General features: G+C 40.0%; 1 protein-coding gene across 1 annotated transcript in view; it reads left to right on the top strand.

Moving 5' to 3' along the window:
* The window catches only part of CPZ (carboxypeptidase Z), a 33864-nt gene extending 15668 nt beyond the window's left edge, over window positions 1-18196 (top strand). Inside the window, exons 5-11 of the mRNA XM_061369359.1 lie at window positions 1779-1975; window positions 2929-3090; window positions 8061-8219; window positions 11747-11882; window positions 12957-13096; window positions 15772-15871; window positions 17627-18196. Coding sequence (XP_061225343.1) covers window positions 1779-1975; window positions 2929-3090; window positions 8061-8219; window positions 11747-11882; window positions 12957-13096; window positions 15772-15871; window positions 17627-17982 — 1250 coding nt within the window. The 3' untranslated portion in view covers window positions 17983-18196. The remainder of the gene's footprint in view (window positions 1-1778; window positions 1976-2928; window positions 3091-8060; window positions 8220-11746; window positions 11883-12956; window positions 13097-15771; window positions 15872-17626) is intronic.
* Window positions 18197-21362: the final 3166 nt, after the last annotated feature.

Here is a 21362-nt window from a genome sequence, read left to right as displayed (position 1 = left end):
CATCTACCACTTCCTCAGTCTCCTTTTATTTATCAATGCACCATCAAACCCTACACACTTCCTACAAGTATTGTTCTTCTCTAGTCCTTCGCATCCTAAAATATGTAAAACTTGTGAGAAGGCCTCAGGCACAGAAGGACACTGGTGTCAAAAAAGAGCAAGAGCAGCACAGAAACAGTACTCCTGAACAGAGATTCAGGTCAGTGCAATACGTGACAGTGTAGCAGGTAAATGATACCAGGAATTTATGTTCTCATAGCAGTTGAATACCTTTGGTATATGAGTCCTCACAGCTTTTTTCAATGGGGACCAGTGCTGATCTCTGTTTTGTATATTCATCATTGAGACAAGTAGGGCAAGATTTTTAAATGATTTAAATCCTTAAATGCCAATCATTTTCTTAGGAAGTATTAGATATTATTTTCCAGTTACCAGCTCCCAGATAAAAAATAGTACCCAACTGAATCTGGTGACTGCTATGGCTACTGCAGCATACCAGAAGCCTCAGGCTGCTTCTCATCAGGCTAGCTCCAGCACCAAAGCAACCTCAGCAGTGTAGCAGAATGGAGCCACATCTGACTTAATACTTTATTGAAAGCTGATCTTAAGGTTCTTTCCAACCCTAACTGTTCTATGATTCTGTGATTATCATCTCAGGTCAAGTGACTGGGTCCTCTGTGTGATATTCTGCAGTGGAGGCAGAGAAGACTGGTGTTAGCTTTGTTTACTCTTGGCCATGTTGCCTTACATGGTGTAGAGGTATTTGAGGTGCCTTTAAACTTCATCAAGGTCCCAGTCTTACACATCTTACACAGAGCAAAACTCTAAATTAACTATTTCCTGTCTGATCATCCTTCCTCTCTTGTGTAAAGAAGAGAAGTTATAGGTGTCTTTTTAAGCTGATACTCGATTTGCCAGCAAAACACAAAGCCTATGAATCAGACTTTTAAATTAAAACTGTGATATGGCATGATAAAACGTGGTAGTTTAACACATTATCTAGCATTTCCTTCTAAATCTATTGCTTCATGCAGCTCAGGACAGCATAAAAGAGGCTGGAAATGGCTTTAGAGCTGGAGGTTTTGCCAGCCTGAATAAGCCGCCATAATAGCTTTGTGCCAGCCCCTGTCCAGTGTCTATTGCTTGAGGCTGGCCAGGATCAAAGATAAAGATAAAGGGATAGACAGGAGAAGGTGTCTCCAAAGTGCATCTATTTTACACTTTCCATTAATCTTTAAGGAAGGATGGATATTGAGAGAATAGCTGTGGGGAATAGTGAAGTTATATGTTTCTAATAGTCTTATTTCAAGGCTATTTAACCTAAAAGCCACTTTTTATGCACGATCCAATTTCTTTTCCAAATAGAGGGGTAATATATTATGCATCTGCAGGTCATTTCTAGGATCTGTGACAATGTGAGGCATTCAATTTAGCCAAGGAAAATAAGAGTGCCAGGGTGTGTTTTGTTCCTTTCCAGCCATGTCTTGGTATTTTTGTTTGCAGCATTCTTTGCTCACAATTAATGGTGAGCTCAGCAGAAGCTTGGAGCAATGAATGCCTCATACAGTTTGGGATCCTCCAAGTATGGACTTGCTTTATTTCACACTATTTCAGTTGTTGAACTGACTGGAACTGGTGTGCTATTTACAGGAACGTATGCATTGAATTAGTGTAAATAAAACTTTCTGACTCATCAGTAAGCTATCTGGGTTACTCTGTTTCTGGAAGTCATCCAGATATAATCAAATTAAAGTATCTCATTACTTCATATTCCACAGTCAAGCCAGAATTTAAGTACGTTGGCAATATGCATGGAAATGAAGTTGTGGGGAAAGAACTACTAATATACCTTGCACAGTATCTGTGTTCGGAGTATCTTCTCGGGAACCCTCGCATCCAGACCTTGATTAATAGTACAAGAATTCATCTCCTACCTTCCCTAAACCCTGATGGGTATGAACTGGCTGCAGAAGAGGTAACAGATTTTTTATAAGCAAATGTTTAGGGCTTCATGTTTCTAAAATTCCCCATGGGAAAAGACAAAGTAGGAAGGGAGTAACACGTATGGGAGGGAATGTTAATAATCAGCAGCCAGAATCCAAGGCTGGTTTGTTGGTAGGTTTCTTTCCAAAAATGATGTGAATAAGACCTAAGAGACATGTTTTTCATTTTTGCTGCCTGCATGAGATGACGTGGGAATGACTGTTATTTTTTCACGCATTTAACATGCTTTGCTATCAGTTCTAGAACAGAATGCCCACTGACTCACTGTAATCACTGTTAATTATTTTATAAGGAAATGTAGTTTAACACTGTGGAATATATATTCTTCCTCATTTAGGAGAGCCGGTATAATAATAACATGCGAATACATTCTGTACTGTCGCACCTCCATAATGAATAACAGTTTTCAGAGATTAGCTGGTGTCTGAAGGAGACCTGCAAAAGCAAAAGTTCCATTACATGTTACCTGACATTCTTCTTCTTTTCACCTCATTTTTATCACTAGCACTATTAACATGAAAAATAGGACCTTTCTTTTTCTTCACTGCTCATATGATGTGTTCTGTCTGCTGTATGAGACTGGGGTTATTGTATTCTGCGTGATCCTGTCTTGGACCATCAGCTGTATTTTCATTTTTCTCCTCCTCTAACCCACTCTGCATGCTGCTCTCTGCTTAGTAAGAAGCTTCTGTGTTCCTCTCATGAGTCGCATCACTGGTGAGTGAAATGCTTCCTGCATTGTAGTTACTGCATTTGGGATTTAAAAAAAAGATTAATAAGTGTGTTTTTGTAACAGTATAGACATTTTCAGTTTACTTCTTTTAAAACTTCCCCTTAATTAAAATGGCATTTTACATAACTGCCAGAAAATGATATTTTGAGACAGGAAGTTATTCTGAGGTTGGCTTCTACGTTATGAATTAGGGAGCTGGTTACAACGGATGGGTTGTCGGACGACAGACAGCTCAGAACTTGGACCTGAACAGAAACTTCCCTGATTTGACATCTGAAGCTTACAGAAGAGCTGGGATTCGTGGGGCCCGCCTAGACCACATCCCCATTCCACAGTCCTACTGGTGGGGTAAGGTATGAATTACATATTTTATGAATCACATATACTAGAGAGCAACTCATGAACTGAGAACCTGAGATTGATTGGTCTGAAATTATTCTCCAGTAATCAGATTTTATAAGTAGGACTAAGCTGGACAGGCTCAGAATTGGCATGAAAAATCATGGTATAGGTCAGGCCAAAGAGGCAGATGTCGCAAATAATTGGGAAAATTTGTGAATAATTTGGATTTTACTATTTTAGATTAAGAATTATGACTATTAGAAGAGGGTCACAAGTGTGTAATGATTCATCATTAGTGATTTAAGCTCTGGGAGCATGTTAAAGACTTTATTGATTTGTCTGTCTTTGCACTAAGCTCTGCACAGGTTTGATGCAACAGTGATTTCTGCCTTGGAAAATGTAAAGAGGTTTCACGTGAAGTTGTGTGGCATCACCTTCCACAAAAAAGGATGGTTGTAAAATGACTGTAACCAGTTGGAGCAATGGCAACAGCCTGTGAAGCTGCAGTGGTGCCAGAAGGGAGAGTTGCTGCTGCCTCCAGTCCTGGGGAGCAGGATGCAGGCAGCTCTGCAGGGCCTTGCTTGCCTCATCACTAAGCTTCACATTATGTGATGTCCAGGAATGCAACGCTCCATCCTACCTGAGGCCAGGTCTAAATCCCACAGGCATCTCTGATGCTGCCCCAGTGTTTTGGTACTCCATTTTACAGTAGCGAAATCTGGATAAAATCACCTCAATTCCTCAGGATAATGTACACACAAAGATGCAAGGTTGTGAAAACTCGGTAACACTCACTGTATTAGACCATTATTTTTCAACATAACTAATTCAATAAGTTTATTCTGTTTTATGCATGTAGCCCAAAGCATCTCCAAATCCTTATGCTTTGATGAAGAAGCAATTTGCCTGTGACCTGAATGGCACCACAAAGCCTAACTGCAACTTCACATGGATCAGAAACTTGGCAGTATACGGTCTCACAGCCTCACATCTCCTCTTCTCTGCCAGTGGTACCATGGGACAGCCAAATCAGCTCTCCCGTAATGAGCTTCAGCTTTGTGAGGCAGATGAACCCATGGCTCCTACAGGTCATCTACTGATGCAAAAACATTAGATGTTTCAGCACCGGCCTCTGGGCTTTCATTTACTTAATAGTGTTTATTATCTGCCTTATTAAAGTAATTATCCAAGTATTGCAGGGGTTGTATAAAGATCAGAAAATGAGAGCGAGCTCCCAGGCAGTCTCTTAAACTCAGGAGATCTCTTGCTTGCCCATAACCCTTGCTGTACAGCACATTTTGCTCCCCACAGTTATGAATTATTGTAATAAGTGGTCTGAGGGCTCAGACTGAGAGACTTCAGGCTTTATTTGAAATTGTGTTAGACTGGCTTGATTCAACCAGAATTTGAAAGTCTGTGCCAGTGGCGGCTGGCATAGTCTTGAGGAAAATGAGTCTGGTTGCTTCTGAAAGGGAAAAAAGAAATCTTTGAAAGCCATGGAGACAGTGACTAATTGTAGTATAACCGACAGAAATGAGATTCAGGTTTAAAAGGATATTGGCCATTCCTTGTGCTTATGCAGAAATAGTTTTGCTGTTTTCTAATTGTGTCCCAGTGTTCTTGTGAGATGAACACTTTAGAATTGATCTCTTCTGACTGAAAAAACAACAGCCCTGGTGAAAAAAATAATAAATCACAACCCACATTAAAGGAAAAGACTGTGAGTAGTCAATGGCCAGACTGACTGCTATCTGCTATCTGCTATCACCCAGGGGAGCTGAACCAGGATGTGCACATTGCAAACCTTTAATCTCCATCCATGGTGTTACTGAAGTGCTATTAGGATAAAAACAGTGATGTTGAAACTCCTGCTTTTCCACAACATCCACTTTAGTCTGATGTTGCCTCTGTGACACAGCAGTGTTTCATGGCTTGTGCAGGTACCTAGTCAGGAGGAGGGGCTGAATTTAGAAGCGCTTCAAGTAAAACTGTGTATATCTCCCTTGCCCTCTGAAGTGCAGCCTGAGACTACTGTTTGAAAGCAGGGCTGATTCTGGCACCAGGCAGTGGGAGCTGGGGCAGCACAGGCAGGGCAGAGAGTTGCTGAGACTCTGGGGCAGCAGCATCCTGTGGAATGCTGGTGCTATGGGGCTTAGAGAGTGCGATCTTGGTGCCAGATCTTCAGCCACCCTGTGCACCACCTAACAGGGATCCATGGGGCAGGCAGTGCTGCTCACAGCCCCTTACAAGCCACCTTACAAAGTTTTTTGCTCTTCAAATAGATGGGTTCAAAGGATGAATAAAGCACTTTCACAGTTCAGGTGAGAATGTCTAGTTCAGTCCCAAATTCCCTCAGGATAAAGGTCATTATCAGACCATTCTAGGGCACTGTAGAAAAAACAGAAAAGCAAATACTTTGACTGCTGGGTAGCATTCTTCGAACACCGCCAGGTTTCTTGTTATGCAGCCTGATGGGCTGTTTTCTTCTCCCACCCCTTGTGTGACAGGGTGTGTGAGACTGCAAAAAGTGCAGAGCATTTGTCCTTTCCTTTCAGAGTGCCCTTGATCTACTTTTTTAGAGATGTTTGGGTCATGCCCTTCATGGAAACTCTATGTCTAATCTTCCCCACTGAACTAAAAACTCTGGTGTACAAAGTGCATTTTGTGTGCTCCTGAGCTGCTCAGACTTTACCTATTACATCTCAACTTACATTTAAGTTGCTTCTTTAAAATACCAAGGTTGAAAGGGCTGTGACACAGAGATTCAGAGGCTTCCATTAGGGGTGATAGACAAAATTGGTCTGACCTGTTTCTCCTGAGGACAAATAGCACAATCTGACATGTCCGTATGCTAACCACAGAAAACTGATTTAATGATTTACCTTAACAGCAGTGGGAACCCTCAGGTTCCTATTTCTTCCCAAGTGCAAGATACAGTCTTTTCAAACAGCACAGCTGCAGTGGTTGGAGAAACTAGTTCAGCTCAGTTAAAGAAATGCACTTTAAGGAAACCTGGAAACTACTAGGAGGATTCATTTAATAGCTATGGCACCTGAAGGGAGGCAGCCTCCTGCCTAGGTCAGGAATAGGTAGGGTAATATCTTCTTAAATAATACCAGGTAAAACTGTATTTAGATGTGGCTTTTTCCTCATTGTTGGGAGCTGTAATACATCCATGGTGCACCTCTACTTCACAGCGTTTTCCTCTGCTCCACAACCAAGTTTGTGCTACCTACCTGCTGCGATTTACCCATAGCAGAATAGGGACTGTTCCAAAGAAAACCATCATTACTCTTATGTACTTGGCACTGGTGAGGCCGCACTTTGAATACTGTGTTCAGTTCTGGGCCCTTCATTACAAGAGATGTTATTGTAACCTAATGTATATGGGATGTATAGGGGTTTAGGTTTTCTTGTTTGTTGGTTGAGAGTTTTTTGTTTGTTTTGTGACTATTTCCTGCACATAGCTCGCTCGATTCACTGTTACTGGTCATTAGTCAGTCCATGATCCTGGCTGGCTGATTTTCTAACAGCTGATAGAATCAAAGCAAGGGGTAGTATGCAGTGTTTCTCCCCTGTTTGTTTCACAAACTGCAAGGAAAAGGACCTCGCCGCCTCCGAGGGAATGGTGTCAGGCCTGGCTTGCAGGGACTGGCCACCAGATGACAGTGTTACCCTTAAGAATTAACTAACTCCAGAGCAGGTCCGTGAAATTACTCCTCAGGAATAAGGGGTGGAGGAGCCTCCTGCACGCCATGGGGAACATGGGTGTCCGCGTATCTCTGGGAGTCCGGTGCCCACTCCATTGGCTACTCTTACTGAGCATCGACTGTTGGAAAGACAAATGTGTCTTATTTGCAGCAGCTCTCTGCAGGTAAATTGCAGCCATTGCTGTGCATTGCATACATACATTAGTTTTCATTTATCTGCAGATGAACCCAGGCTAGAGGGTAACAAATGAAACAATTCCAGTAAGTGCTGAGAGTTACAAATTGATACTCGTATTCCACTCTATCCATCCAAAGTCAGTTCTGCTCATTCAGAAATGAAATTATATAAGGAGATGGTTTGCAAGTAGTGGTACAACACCACGATTTTTCAAGCCTAAAATGCTGCCATCATAAAATCATAGAATCATAGAATAGTTAGGGTTGGAAAGGACCTTAAGATTATCAAGTTCCAACCCCCCTGCCATGGGCAGGGACACCTCACACTAAACCATATCACCCAAGGTTCTGTCCAACCTGGCCTTGAACACTGCCAGGGATGAAGCATTCACAACCTCCCTGGGCAACCCATTCCAGTGCCTCATCACCCTAACAGGAAAGAATTTCCTCCTTAAATCCAATCTGAACTTCCCCTGTTTAAGTTTTAACCCATTACCCCTTGTCCTATCACTACAGTCCCTAACGAAGAGTCCATCCCCAGCATCCCTATAGGCCCCCTTCAGATACTGGAAGGCTGCTATGAGGTTTCCACGCAGCCTTCCCTTCTCCAGGCTGAACAGCCCCAACTTTCTCAGCCTATCTTCATATGGGACGTGCACTTTGAACTGCTGAAAATGCCGCTGTACTGAAAAGTTATTGTTCTGTCAAATTTCCTCTTCCTTTTTGCCTCCACTTTCCCTCCGTTTCTCTCTGTCTCTCTCTCCCCACACCCTGCCCCAAGTTTTTCTACAGTGAGCAGTGTGCCTTGTCTGTTCCCTGGAGCAAACTGATGATCTCCCTCCATTAACCTTTGGGATGGGATTTGAGCAATCTGATCTAGCAAAAGGTGTCCCTGCCCTTGGCATGGGGTGTGAAACTGGATGATCCTTAAGGCCCCTTCCAACCCAAACCATTCTGTGACTCTATGGAAGAGCTAAAGAGCACTCTCCTCTCTGACACACTCCCTTCTCCACTGGGGGTCATCCTGCCCAGGATCAAATCCCGTTGGAGCTGCATGACTACTCATAGCTGTTTTGTTTTCCTCTGGATTTCAGGTGGCCCCTGAGACAAAAGCAGTGATGAAGTGGTTGAGGTCTATCCCGTTTGTGCTTTCTGCCAGCCTCCATGGGGGTGAGCTGGTTGTGACCTATCCTTATGACTATTCCAGGCATCCTATGGAAGAAAAAATGTTCTCCCCTACACCTGACGAGAAGGTAATGTTGGTTTTGCAGGGTGAGCATATCAATGTGGTTTCCACATGGGGAAATGTGGAAATTTTTAACAAGTAACAAATTTTTACTTATGTAGATTGCACATATGTGTGTATATGCATGCATGTATGTATTAAATATGTAATAAATCATGCATATGTATAACACATGTATACATATACATATATATAATATGATCTATACAGTTAATCAACATGCTTTAAAAAGTAGGACCATTTACATACTACCAGCTTGATTTGTAAAGATGTTTTGTGAGGCCTGATGATTTCACAAGGCACAGGTTAGAAAAAGCCAGGCTTTTACTATTTAAACGGTGCAGGCTGTGATATTTTTACCACTGATTTCCAGACAAAAATGAACAATCCTGACCAGCAGTTACTTTCTGTTGAAATCCATAGGAGAAAAAAAGTCTGGCTGCCATATGGTGGCAGCCTTGTAACGTTTATTCCAGGTCAGAAGAACAGGAATGGTTTTCCCCTCTTGTCCCTGGAAAGTTCCCCATTTGGGACTCACTGTAAATCTTCTGTGAAATTTTTTGCCATCTTTCCTGTTTTCCTTTGGTTTCCTCAATCTAGTATTCATCGCCGACATGCCCACTAGGAGAACAGCTAGTTTTTCAGCCTTCTAGCATAGGTTAAATGTATCCCTAGCCTCTTAAGAAAAAGTGGTTCTTTAGATAACAAACAGCAGTTGAAAATACCCCGAAGTTGATCTTTCACTTGAAGCGTGTGTTATCTTTGAGCACATCCCTGGGCTGACTTCTCCCAGAGTGACAGTTCTCACCAACACATATTAAATATTTAGGTATTAATGACTGTTAAATGTTTTCTGTATCAATCCATTTCTTCTGAGCTGTAAGATAGGTACTGACTACATATGTATGACAATGGCTTAGCAGTAAAATAAACCAGGCACTGCACAGTAAAAAGCCCATGTAAGAAATACGTGGTGAATGGTAATGAATGCTACAGAAGCTCCTGGTGAGGACTAGGGGAAATCGTAAACCTGTGCACTTATATCCCATGGCCTGGGCGAAGGGTATCCTGATTTATGTGTAGGTGGTGGAGGAATATAGCCACCTGTGCCTTATCAAGCAGTTCACCTGTGGGATGGAAAGACAGCAGTCCCTCCATTGTCTCCAGCCAGGGACAGCACATGTGTTTTGGGTGAAATGATGTTACACAGACAAAGTGCTCTGTCCCAGTGCAGTGAACAGCTGAGGAAGCTCTAATGACATCCCTGGTTTGTGACAGTGTAAGACAGTGTAAGGCCTCATATGAGTGACTGCTGCATAGCCAGTGGCTGCAAAGCCTGAAAAGTTAGCTGCAAATTTGGAAGTTTAAAACAATGAGGAAGGGTTGGGGATGTCCTCAATAACAGCCAATTTTTCAAATGAGTCAGCACAAAAACCTTAACAATGTTATCAGAACCACTTCAGATTTTACTCAGAAAGTTATAAAACTTGTACCTGTGAAGTGACCCGCACTTAAGTAATGTCCTCTGCAGCTGCTGCTGCCAGGGAACCTGCATCCTGAAATATAGCAGCTTATTTTAGCTACTGTACATTAACCATAACCCTTTTGCATCCTTGGCTGCAGCACAATGTGAAATGCTGCAGTGCAGATAATGGCTTGGAATTAAAGAGTCAAGTTCTGCAAGTATATTCAAACCAGGTTGCCCTGTTTGAAAATGCACCTGGGTGCTGCCACCTCCATACGTCCCTCATGGTGTAGCACAAGGATCCTCTTGGCACCTTCTCGATGACAATGCGGATTTCAAGCTTCTTTAGCCTTCATTTTTAATCTGGTCTGGTGCCCGCTGAGGCCAATGAATCTCAACGCTGGACCATGTTCTTACACTCACATTCTTGCATCTGGTTCAGCCCACATGATCCAGAACTTTCCAGCTTTTTTGCTCGTGTGGAGATGGGTGTTTTTAGCAGGTTTTGTTGATTTGTGTTACACAAGAATCTGCACTGGTGCTTGCGCTCAGTCGAGCAGGAAGGTGCACACCTACTCAAGATCTCTCCTTCTGGTGAACAGAAACACTCCCTTCCCTCCGCTGAAGAACCCAACCTGTGACAGTCAGTGGGGTGAATGTGCTGGCCAAGGTAATAGCACTGACCACATTGTACCAAATGAAGCATCATGCTTCCAAAGTCACAAGAATTCCTCTGAGGTTTTTCCCTTTTTGTCCTCTGTATGACACCTAAATGTCTAACTTTTTTGAAATCCATGAGTAGTCATACATTAGTTGCTATGTTATAGTAAATGTATTGCTATCCATGGACATTTTAACTTCCTTTTTTAAAACAAGTTTACTTGATTTTGTACCTCTCACTTTCTCTTCTCACTACCACCCATCTTTGTTCACTTGCACTAGCAGCCAAGAAAAAGTCTTATGCCTCTTGGTGTGAAACACAAGACTTGGTTACTGGAAATATAGCATCTGCAGATGTCTTCAGGAAAAGTGAGGAACATGCTCTAAATATTAGATCAAATTTGTGTCCTTGGTCATTTTGGTCCTCATCTTTGATGACAACATCAAGGATGAAGTTTTAGGGTGTCTCCTAAAACTAGGTTTGTAGCCACCCAATTTCTTGTGCACATTGTTCTAAGCAATATGAAATGAAACGCATGATGCTGAATAACAGGCTCTAGTAGAATCTGATAATTGGTGTCATTTCAATATTGAAACCTGAAATTATAGCTTTTGTAGATGAGGTTCAAATAAATGAAAAGGAGGGGGGGGGGGGAGGTCTGTACAAGGTTAGAATAAGCATTGGAGGAAAGTGGCAGGAGCCTGATTCAAAGAAATGTTTTCTGCAGATCACTGCTGCTTCATCTGTCTTCACTACATGTACCTGTCACTTTTCCTTTCTGGGTGGTGACTCTGCACTTCATCAGTATCAACAGTCTTAGGAACCAATGGTGACATCCTCCATCACCACATCCTATCCTTCATTTTTTAGGAATGGTTCCTGCCCCCACAAAGAAGCAACTGTCATTGAAATCAAACTGGCAGGTTGTCCTGTGTGAGTGACAAGTGCAAAGCAAATTGACACTGTCTATTTAAAACAGCAGCAGCCAATGTGAAGATCTGACTGAGCTGAGGCTGATGGGGGTATTTTTGAAGAATTAAAAATAGCAAGAGCTTGAATGTAATTGGGAAAGCCAATTTCTGCTTTAAAACTTGGGACTTCTAGTACAACCAAACAAGCCCTCTACTCCTGCCCCAGATGACAGGTTAAATCCAAATACCACAAAATGCACTGGTATTTAATGTGGTCTCTGGCTAGATGTATTGAATTGCAGAGGAGGACCTTCAAGAAGACAAGTGAAAACTTCCTTGCAGCATATACTTGCAGTGGAGGTTCACCCCCTCCATCAGCCTCGAGGACGCAGCGTGGCTCATTGCCTGGGCTTGCTACAGCAATAGTTAGCTACTAACAGCAATGACAGTGTTTAGAGTTTGTAAAAACAAATGTATTTTGGTCCCTTTTGTTACAGACATTTAAAATGCTGGCAAAAGCCTACGCAGATGCACATCCAGTCATCTCAGACCGATCCGAACTCCGTTGCGGTGGAAATTTTGTCAGACGTGGAGGTATTATAAATGGTGCTGAGTGGTACAGCTTCACTGGAGGTAAAACCACTTTACTGTCATATCGAGTGAGGTAAAACCTCTATGTGACCTTTATGAGACACAAGGGTTTGAAAGAAATAATCTCATTCATTTCAGTTTGCTTTAGGTCAGACCTATGCAAACTGTAACTTGCAGTTGATTTAAGTAGCAAAATGTATGTTGGTAACATTTCTATTCAAATACCATGGGGTGTGTTCAGCCCTGATGTAACCTGAGGAAAGCTAACAAGCTATACAAGGCTGAAATCTAATGCATATAATACCATTCTAGTTTTGAAATCCAAAATGTAGAAATAAATGCTTAATGCTATGCTCTCATTCCTTAGTGGCATGAACTCGAATCCATCTCACACACGATGCAAGTGCTGCTTTTTCAGTCAGTTTAAAATAACTCTTTTTCAGGGAAAACTCTTAACAGAGACAAACATCCCATTCATTTGTGCTTAGGTTGCTAATTTGATTTTCCCAATAAAAGTATTAGTTTTCTTCACGATTTTGGAAATACTGGCATGGATGAAAGATCAGTGCTCATAAATTTTCAGCAGTTGCGTTTTCAAATAGGACTCAGCTGGATCCCTAAATAATTATGTTGAAACCAGGCATTTAGAAAGCTTTAGGGCATGAGTGAGAATTGGGTTTAAATATCTTTGGCTTACATTCTTCTGAAAATTATATCCAATGTCTTTTGTACAGAAACTGTTTTGAACATCATAATGACAAAAGGTCATCTCTCTGCTGGTGACCCTTGGCAATCTCCTCTGATACAGCCGATTATCCAATTACCATGATTAACCAACCCTTATCTCTCTATCTGTGATTCTTGGTCATGTGAATAATAATTTAAAATATTGTTTTTTGCCCTGAAAGAAGCATCATGGTCATTAGTTAACTTCAAGTTGAAATGAGTTGTAGGATTCTGATTTTGTTGAATAGTTTTCATATATTGGCAAACACTCTTTACACTCTATTAATCCACACCCACAGGGACCATGTTCAGCTGGCTGCAACAGCAAAGCTCCAGTTAAGGGTGACAGGGCTTTTTCATGATCTCTCCTTTTTCTTTTTAAACCTATAGGTATGGCAGATTTTAATTACCTTCACACAAATTGCTTTGAAGTTACTGTGGAGGTAGGATGTGAAAAGTTTCCTTTGGAAGAAGAATTGTTTACAATCTGGCATGAAAACAGAGATGCTCTTCTGAATTACATGGAAATGGTATGGCTCTGCTTTTATAGACCTTTGTGCTTGCTGTTTCTTCTTCATTCTTCATCAATACTGGTTTCTTTCCTGTTTCTCCAGTTAGTTATTAAGATAGCACCAAATCAATCATCACACTATACCAGGGGCCCCAGTGCCTCAGTTTGTCTAGCAGGACACAGGAATAATATTCTGCCTACATTGTAGTAAGGATGGAGACTGAAGACTGTAAAAGCCTTGATAAAAAGTGTAAAGAGGAATTGTCTGTAAATGCTTTATGCAACATTATAAATCAGCTGTCCAAAATTTATTGCTAGGGAAAACCCCACATATTCAGAAAAATATGAACCAACCTTTCTTTTGAAGACTAAACCAGCAAGATCTGCTGTCCAGAGAGTTTCCTGGATTTTTTTCTGTTCCATATTCCATGTTTATGGCCCAAACCCTACTGCATGGAAGCAGGAGATTTAGATTTAGCTAAAATGGGAAGACTAAAATGGGAAGATTTTAAGTATCTTGCTATATGGAAATTCCATTTCCCCACTCTTCAGCTTGATTTCTGTATGAAAGCAGTTAAAAAAGATCTAGAGCCTGATCTTCTAAAGGGACAACTCTCTGTGAGCATTAAAACATGCCATTTAAAAATAATTTTTAATAATAAGTTTAAGCTCAGCAAAAAACGAATACCTCATTGACAATAAGTAAGTGAACACAAAACCAGAAGTTGCTCATCTTTCTCTCAGCCATTAGTAAATTAGGTTTCTGTCATGCCTTATTTTGATGGAGTATGCAGTAATCTAAAATTGTTAGGAGTGGTTTTATGGCCTTTCTAAGCAACCTCTTGCTACTTGTGGTAAGTATTATCATTCAATAAAGTCTATAGTACAGACCACCAAACTCATTTTGTTTTACAGCTGTCTGATGAAAATGAGTTTTAGTGAATCCAAATAGAGCTGGGTTAAATCCATATATATTGCAATTGAAGTCTTCAAGATGTAAAGATTTTTATAGTGTGAGATACTGTAGAAGTCTATGTCAGAAAAGCTTTTTGAGTAAACGCAGGACAGTAAGCAAAACAACTTTGTAGATAAGGATGACTGAATTACTCCTGATAAGGATTAAGTCTGCCATAACCAATTCAAACTTTTCTTATTCTGATCTATACCAGGCTGTTTGGTGTGTGTACAAATCTACTTGGCTTAACACGCAGAAGTGGAATTCATTTTCATAAACGCTGATGTCTTCTCCCCATCAGAAGTGGTATCAAAACACTCTCCCAAACTTATGTGGCACAGACTTGAGGCAAAATGAAAAATAGTGTATTTACTACAGCAAAACAGATCAACATCGTTAAAGAAATTTCAATTTTGTCATTTTCAGCCTGTCATGTTGTAATTGCAAAATTGTTATTGAACTTGGATGAGGTCATACTGCTTTGAGTATGTCTACATTGTAAATTAAATTTGGGTCTGAGATGACTCTTATGACCAGATTTATTCACTATCCATATGATAAATCCTCAAGTCCATGCTGAAAAGCAAATTACAGTGCTTCATCATAATAGTTCTTAAGGGACAGTTTTCAAGTCCTTACCCTGAGTTCTTCCTAAACCCTCTAGGGAATAGTGCCACACAGTACAGCTGTTCAACACCACCAGTGTAAACACAGCCTCATCGTAAATAAAAACCTGCTGTCACTAGAAGAAGAATGACTGTAAAGTTGGATATTTTAATGTTTATTTTTAAATATCTCTAGAGTCCTAAAAAAAAAAAAATATATATATATATTTTTCCATTGTTTTGATGCTTTGTTCTTTTTCTATTCTACTTTTATGACAAAGGATAATAAGGCGGGAAAGATGAAAGGAAGAGAAAGAACGAAAGAGGGGCAAATTGAAGAACAACTCAAGTTGTTCATAGCAGCTAAGGGGAAAATTAGAATGAAATTTAAAAAGGTCATATAGAGTTTCCAATAGAAAACATTTTCATTTCAGAAGATTGGAAAAAAAAAAAAAAAACCCTTAAGTGGTTTAGTGTTTAAATACTGTGATTTTATCATGTTTTATTTCGGTTTACTCAATTTCAAATATAGTGAGCTGCTTGTGCACCTCCTTGTATGTCAGAATTCACATCACTCTTTTGTTTGTCACCAACCACATTTCTCATCAGCTCAAGCAGCTCGGTTCTGTGCTTGTAGAGAAGGGAAAAAGGATATTATACACACTGCTATCATGACATTCTGACATGTAGTGAAGTGTAGGCAGCAGAGTGATGAGTCCCAAACTCAAGTAGCTAACATGATGCCTTCTCATTGTGTATAGAGCATCAGATTATTTTTTAAAGCCTTAACTTTTAATTTCTTTGTTGTTCTGGGTCTAGAGTGGACATTCCTAAAATGTCTTTAAATACTGTGGGCAGATCATGAGGTGCCAGTGATCTGTGCAGGGAAGGATCTCTCAAGGCAGAGCCACATACTTAACCCAGAAAAGTACTTGTTCAGTTATCCCTTTCCCTCCACCCCCTTGGGCTCCCAAAATAGAAGATGCAATCTGAAGGGGCATTAGCACCTGACAGCCTCTATAATGAGTTGAACCTCTTGAAAGTTGTTTCCTTTCTGCAGGGGTTTCCTTGTAGGAGCGGAGGAGGTTGTACTTTCATAAATGACTCCCATCTAACTTCACTTTGTTTTGCCAGGTTCACCGAGGAATAAAAGGAATTGTGTCTGATAAGTTTGGCAACCCAATAAAAAATGCTCGGATTTCAGTCAGGGGCATCCAGCATGATGTCACAACAGGTAATATTTTTAGTTTGAGCTTTATCATGGGACAGGGTGAGAGCATAACCTGCAAAAGCCTTGTCATATCTGATAGAAATGGCACCTTACTGGAGAACTGAAGGCTCACTTGTGGGTTTGTTTCTACAATAACAAGAGAGAAGACATGTCAAACTGGCTGTTGAGTCTGATGTCTCTGTGATGACATAGTACTTGTATTAAAACTTCCACCTGGAGCTGCCTGTTGTTCATCAAAGCCAATGTGTCTTCAGTGAGAGTCAGAAATCCACATTTATGCTTCATGTTTGAGCAAATATGGCAATAACCCTGCTCAGGGGCTGCAACTCAGCATGCAGAGGTGTACAGCCCTGATAGAATAAGTTAGTTGAAATATTGTAAGCATGACATATAGTCATTAGAGCAGGATCCACATGGACTTTAACAGTAAGAATAACCACAGTGACTGAAGGCCTGCAACAGGTTTTTTTTTCATAAGGAAAAACATAAATATATGCAGATTTAGGACAATAGTTATATTAAATGCAAAAAAGAATGTTGAATTATGTTCACTTTATACCTGTCGCCAGCTGGTAAACCTGTACTGAGACATATGCAACTGTTAATTTTCACAGTCATAAAGTTCTGAGCTTTTAGGCTCTCAGTGAAATCAATGCTCTCGTTTTATTATTGATTTCAGTGAGAACAGGGTAGGCCATAGGAATGTAAAATAGAATACATGAATGGTAACATTTTGCTCTAATGGTAGTTGCTGAATCAATTTAGAAAGGCAGAATGGTTTATAATGCAGTGGATGCTTTCCAGCTTTCAAGAAAACTAATATTAGAGGGATACAATAGTGGAGATGATGCAGATTCTTGAGGCTGGTGGGAGACTCTGGCATGAATTAGGGTCTTTTTCAAGCTTCTTCCCAGACAATGGCTTTCCATTGGCAGTGGACCTTTAAAGAATTAAGAATTAAATACAAAATGTGTTTACATTGAAGGAAAAAGGAGTATTTGTTCTTCAGTTAGATGGGGTTAAGAATGTCATATGATCAAAATGTCTTTTAATTTCAGTGTTAAAAAAGACTGAGAAGTTCCATGAGAAAATAAGATTACTGCAACATTAACTGCATTAAGAAACTTAACATTCAAAATAAAGGAAATATAAAATGAAGAGTAAATATTCCATTTTAAGACTCCTTATTTTTTGCTATAGGCTCTAACCTTCAGCTGGAGGAAATTTACACCCATTTTACACTAATGGCAATTTATACCAGCTGCAACTCCGACTCCATAGTCTTATGTGCTATAATGTCTGCAAAGTAATTGAATGTAATATAATAAAAGGAGGGATTTCTTAGCTCCTTTACATGTCATATATACATTTGCAGCCTGGATTCTGCTTTCACTTTCTTAAGTTTCACATAATTCTAAATTCATTTGATCTCTTTGGAGTTATTCTTTGTACCCCTGGGAAAGCAGACAAAGGAAAGCTTCCCTTCCCTATGATATGGGAACAGCAGTTACTGACATTTTGCATGTGAATTTTACTCTGTTAGCTCCCAAAGGCCAGATTGTCACAGGTTGAGTCTCTTGTTGTTATTCAAGAGCTTTTATCTGAGCTTCTTTCAAAATCAAAATCTGAGATCTTTTCAAAACTTGCCCCCTGAATGCTTGTGCTGTCTGCGCATGCAGGTGTGTGTGAGTATGTAACTATAAGGGATGCAAGACTGAAAACTAAACTCAGTTTTGTTGTGCCTTCCCCTTTCCTAAGCTGCTGATGGGGACTACTGGAGACTCCTGCCTCCGGGGACATACGTAATCAGCGCCCAAGCGCCAGGATACAGCCGGGTGATGAAGAGGGTCACCCTGCCTACCAAGATGAAACGGGCTGGGCGAGTAGATTTTGTGTTGAGACCTATTGATACTTGGCCAAACAAACTCCTCCGCCGCTCAATGGAAGACATATATGACCCATATGACCCACTGGAACTATATGACCCTCATGCCCAACATGGGCAGCCTGAAGCTCGAGGTGGGTCATCGCTGGGCAGGGAGAAGCCCTGGTGGTGGTCTTACTTCAGCTCCCTAGACCTACACAAACCTCTGTGGCTTCTCAAGCAACGCTGAAGGGCATCATGGTGCTCTGCTCACCTCGCTCTGCTGCCCTTCCGCCCAAATCCAGATGCCCTCACTGCTCTTGGCAATATTTAAGTCTGTTTAACTTGAAAATACATTGCTAACTCAAGTGTTGCTTATTTCTTTCATTTTCTCTTTACACAAAACAGAATATGTTCAAGTGGTTTTATATATTAAAAACAATGGTGCACACCCATTCAAAGGACAGGTTTTATGCAGTTTTTTCCTTGGTAATGCTCTGTACTTCTGCCTATATAGTTAACCATCACATTCATTATTTATTAGGTTCTAAGTACCTGTAGGAAAATATTCCTGGGATTTTTGTACACATCTTAACACAGTAATGACTATATACTAAAAACAACATGCAGAAAACTCTTTTCTTTCCTCTTTTTACTTTATTTTGGCATATTCAGTTCATTAACTCTTCTAATTGAGTTCATTAACTCTTCTAACACAACTCACTGTGATTTTTTGAGGGTTTTTTTAATCCATTATGTGGATTCAAACACTAGGAATTAGGAATTTGAAAATAAATCTGCATCTGAATAAGTAATACGTTCAGTAGGATGGGCTGCTTATAGGCAGGTATCAATAACAACATTTTTGCAGGTAATTTTCAAAAGTTATCCTTTGGAGACATGTATTAAAAGTGTTAAACCTTTACAAGCTTCCTCCTTTGAAACTTGAATCATGAGTAGCCCCATCCAATCAAGAAAAACACTTGGGAAGTAAACTCTGTTCCAGGGAGTCAGAGTACCCAGTCTTTATGATGTTTAAGTGTTAATAACAGGTTTTAATCTGTTAAGCAAATAGATTTTAAATGTATTTCAGCAAAGTACTGACAAATACTTTTACTACTGGAAATACTCATATCCTATGATGTAGAAAAATATAGGATAGTATTTGTGATGAATTGAGGTTAAAATCTGACATATTATATTAAATTTGTTAAAATCATGCACTTTTTTGAATCTACATACTTGTTAGTGAAACTTGTAGACACCAAGGAAATCACAAACTTCCTTCAAGATAGTTGGGTAAAGCTAGGTGAATAGTGGTTTTACAAGATGATGTCCTCCCTCAAACATCAGATGTAATGTGTTTTTAGGGTGATTAAAAAAAAAATCCATATTTTTGATGAAAAAAAAGGCCTAGACTTCCTTTGGCTTGAAGTTGTTAATGAACTCTATATACTGACAGTATTTCCTGATCTAAATGATGCAGTGTACGAATGTGATTGTTGGAAGCTGATGTATTTACTGCAGGAGCTGCTGGATTAGCTTCTGGATTGCCTTTTGCTTTCTAAAAGCTTTTTTGTTTATATTAGGTAAAGAATCCCAAACTTCATGAATGTTATAGTCCATGTGCCCATATCTTGTACTATAATTGCCTAAGAAGACCCAAGAGATGAACAATCTTAATTCTATGACCAGATGCTGCGTATGCCTAAGTACCTTATTCCCAGTTGTAATCTGATTGAAGTTAGGGGTCTGTTATTCATGTGCTTGATTGTCTCCAGGACTGGAGACTATGCAAAAATTAAAGAACAATTTCATAGCATTAACAAAGTAATTATGTGGGAGTGAATGCACATGGATAAGTGTTCCTTGGCCAGGCCTGCCAAGTTAAAACTCTGAATCCTAAATATACCAAAGATAAGTGAACAAGTGATACACCTCCAGTACATTACAGTAATTGGTATTACTACTTTCTGTGATCATTTTTTTCAAAGCCACCAACCAGTGGCAAAGCTAACAAAAGCAGAACAATATGCCAAATTGGTGGCTTTTAGCTGCTCTTCTTATGCACATACTGCCTTACACACTTAGAAATATGTTTTCCATAAGTATTTCCTAGGTTCTCATAGGGTTATTTAGACTTTGTTTCCAAGTAATCACAGTAAACCCAAGCCTGCTGAAATGCAAAACAGAATGACAATGCAGAAAATCCACTTCTTTCCTGGATTCCCACGTTGGAATAGCCTATGGCAAGCAAGATTTGGGAGAGATTATTTTCTGGGAAGTTCATAAAGGTGTGAAAAGCTAGTATTCTGTGCTCCTATACCATTAATGTTAAATCTGTATGATAGTGCAATAGTAGCTTCCCTGTGTCTCTCCACCTCATACACAAAAGCAGGTGTCCAGCAGAGAGAAAGTTGACATCAGACTTCCACTGGTTCACACGCCACAGTCTGTAAAAATGGGACATACTAAAGTGCATTGAAGCAGTGATGAGGCTCTTGAGAAAAAGCATGCTTCAGTCTTCTAGTACTACTCCTTTTTTTGTAAGATAAAATCTCCAGTTTTCAGTTCCTTGAAGATGGAAAAGACTGCCAGAATTTCTTGGGTAGCTCCCAAAAATCTGAGCTTACATTAGATTTCAGGACACATTTATTGGTGCTTTAAGGAAAGAAAACAAACAAGAAAGAAATAAATGAAGAGAAGGAAGGAAGGATTGGTCATAACCGGTAAAATATCAGCATAATCAAAATTAGCATCACCCTTCCATTGTAATTGAGATTAACAAAGATTTAGTTCTACATTTACCTAGGAAAGGAAACACTGGCTTGAATTTTTTTACTGGACTTGATTACATAAATCTTCTTCAATATTTATTTCAATCAAGGAATGTGTGTTTGAGATCATATAATTTTGTTTAAAAAAAATACCCAAAACCCCTAAAACAACCCACCCCATAGCTATAATAAGGTTAAAACAGTTGTAATTGGTGGAAATTTAAGCAGCTGTAGGCAGCTCTGTAATTAATACATGAAAATAAGTACAGTGATCAGCTCCCTCATGCACCCCTCTGGAAGATGATTGTGTGCAAAGTTTAATAAAACATAAAGTTAGAAGAATATTCAATACTTTCTGAAGAGGGGCTGAAACGCTTCAGTGAAACATGCCATCCTACAGCTGAAATAGAAGGAATCATAGAATCATAGGAGCATAGGGAAGAAGTGAAAACCAGCCAGCAAAGTTCTCTGGCAGTCTCCATCATGCTCAAACCATGCTTTACAGAATGGGTTTGGCCTTTTTCCAGTGCTGCTTTGGAGCGTGACAGGTTCAGCAGCCAGACGGTGCTGTCAGGAATTATAGTGCGTGTTCATGAGACTCCCTCTCAAGTCAGAGCCTACATAATTTTTTTCAATTACCTTCCAACCACATATTGAACAGCATTGACATACGTTTTTGTAACATCCTCCTTAATAATTGATTTCCTAGTCTCCACATTTGTTTCAGAGGGGAGCTTCTCTACCATGGAGACAAACTTCATCTGCATAAAGCAATCTCATTAATAACTGTTCTGACCTGCTAACTGGCCAGACCGCATCGCTCTGCCAGCAATGAATCTTACCAAGAAGTCAA

The sequence above is a fragment of the Neopsephotus bourkii genome, unplaced genomic scaffold (assembly GCF_033783945.1).
Source record: "Neopsephotus bourkii isolate Nb327-2 ecotype Australia unplaced genomic scaffold, CSIRO-AGI_Nbou_v1 NB_144, whole genome shotgun sequence".
NCBI lineage: Eukaryota > Metazoa > Chordata > Aves > Psittaciformes > Psittacidae > Neopsephotus > Neopsephotus bourkii.
Note: the sequence above shows the minus strand (reverse complement) of the source record. Positions and strands in the feature narration are given on the sequence as shown.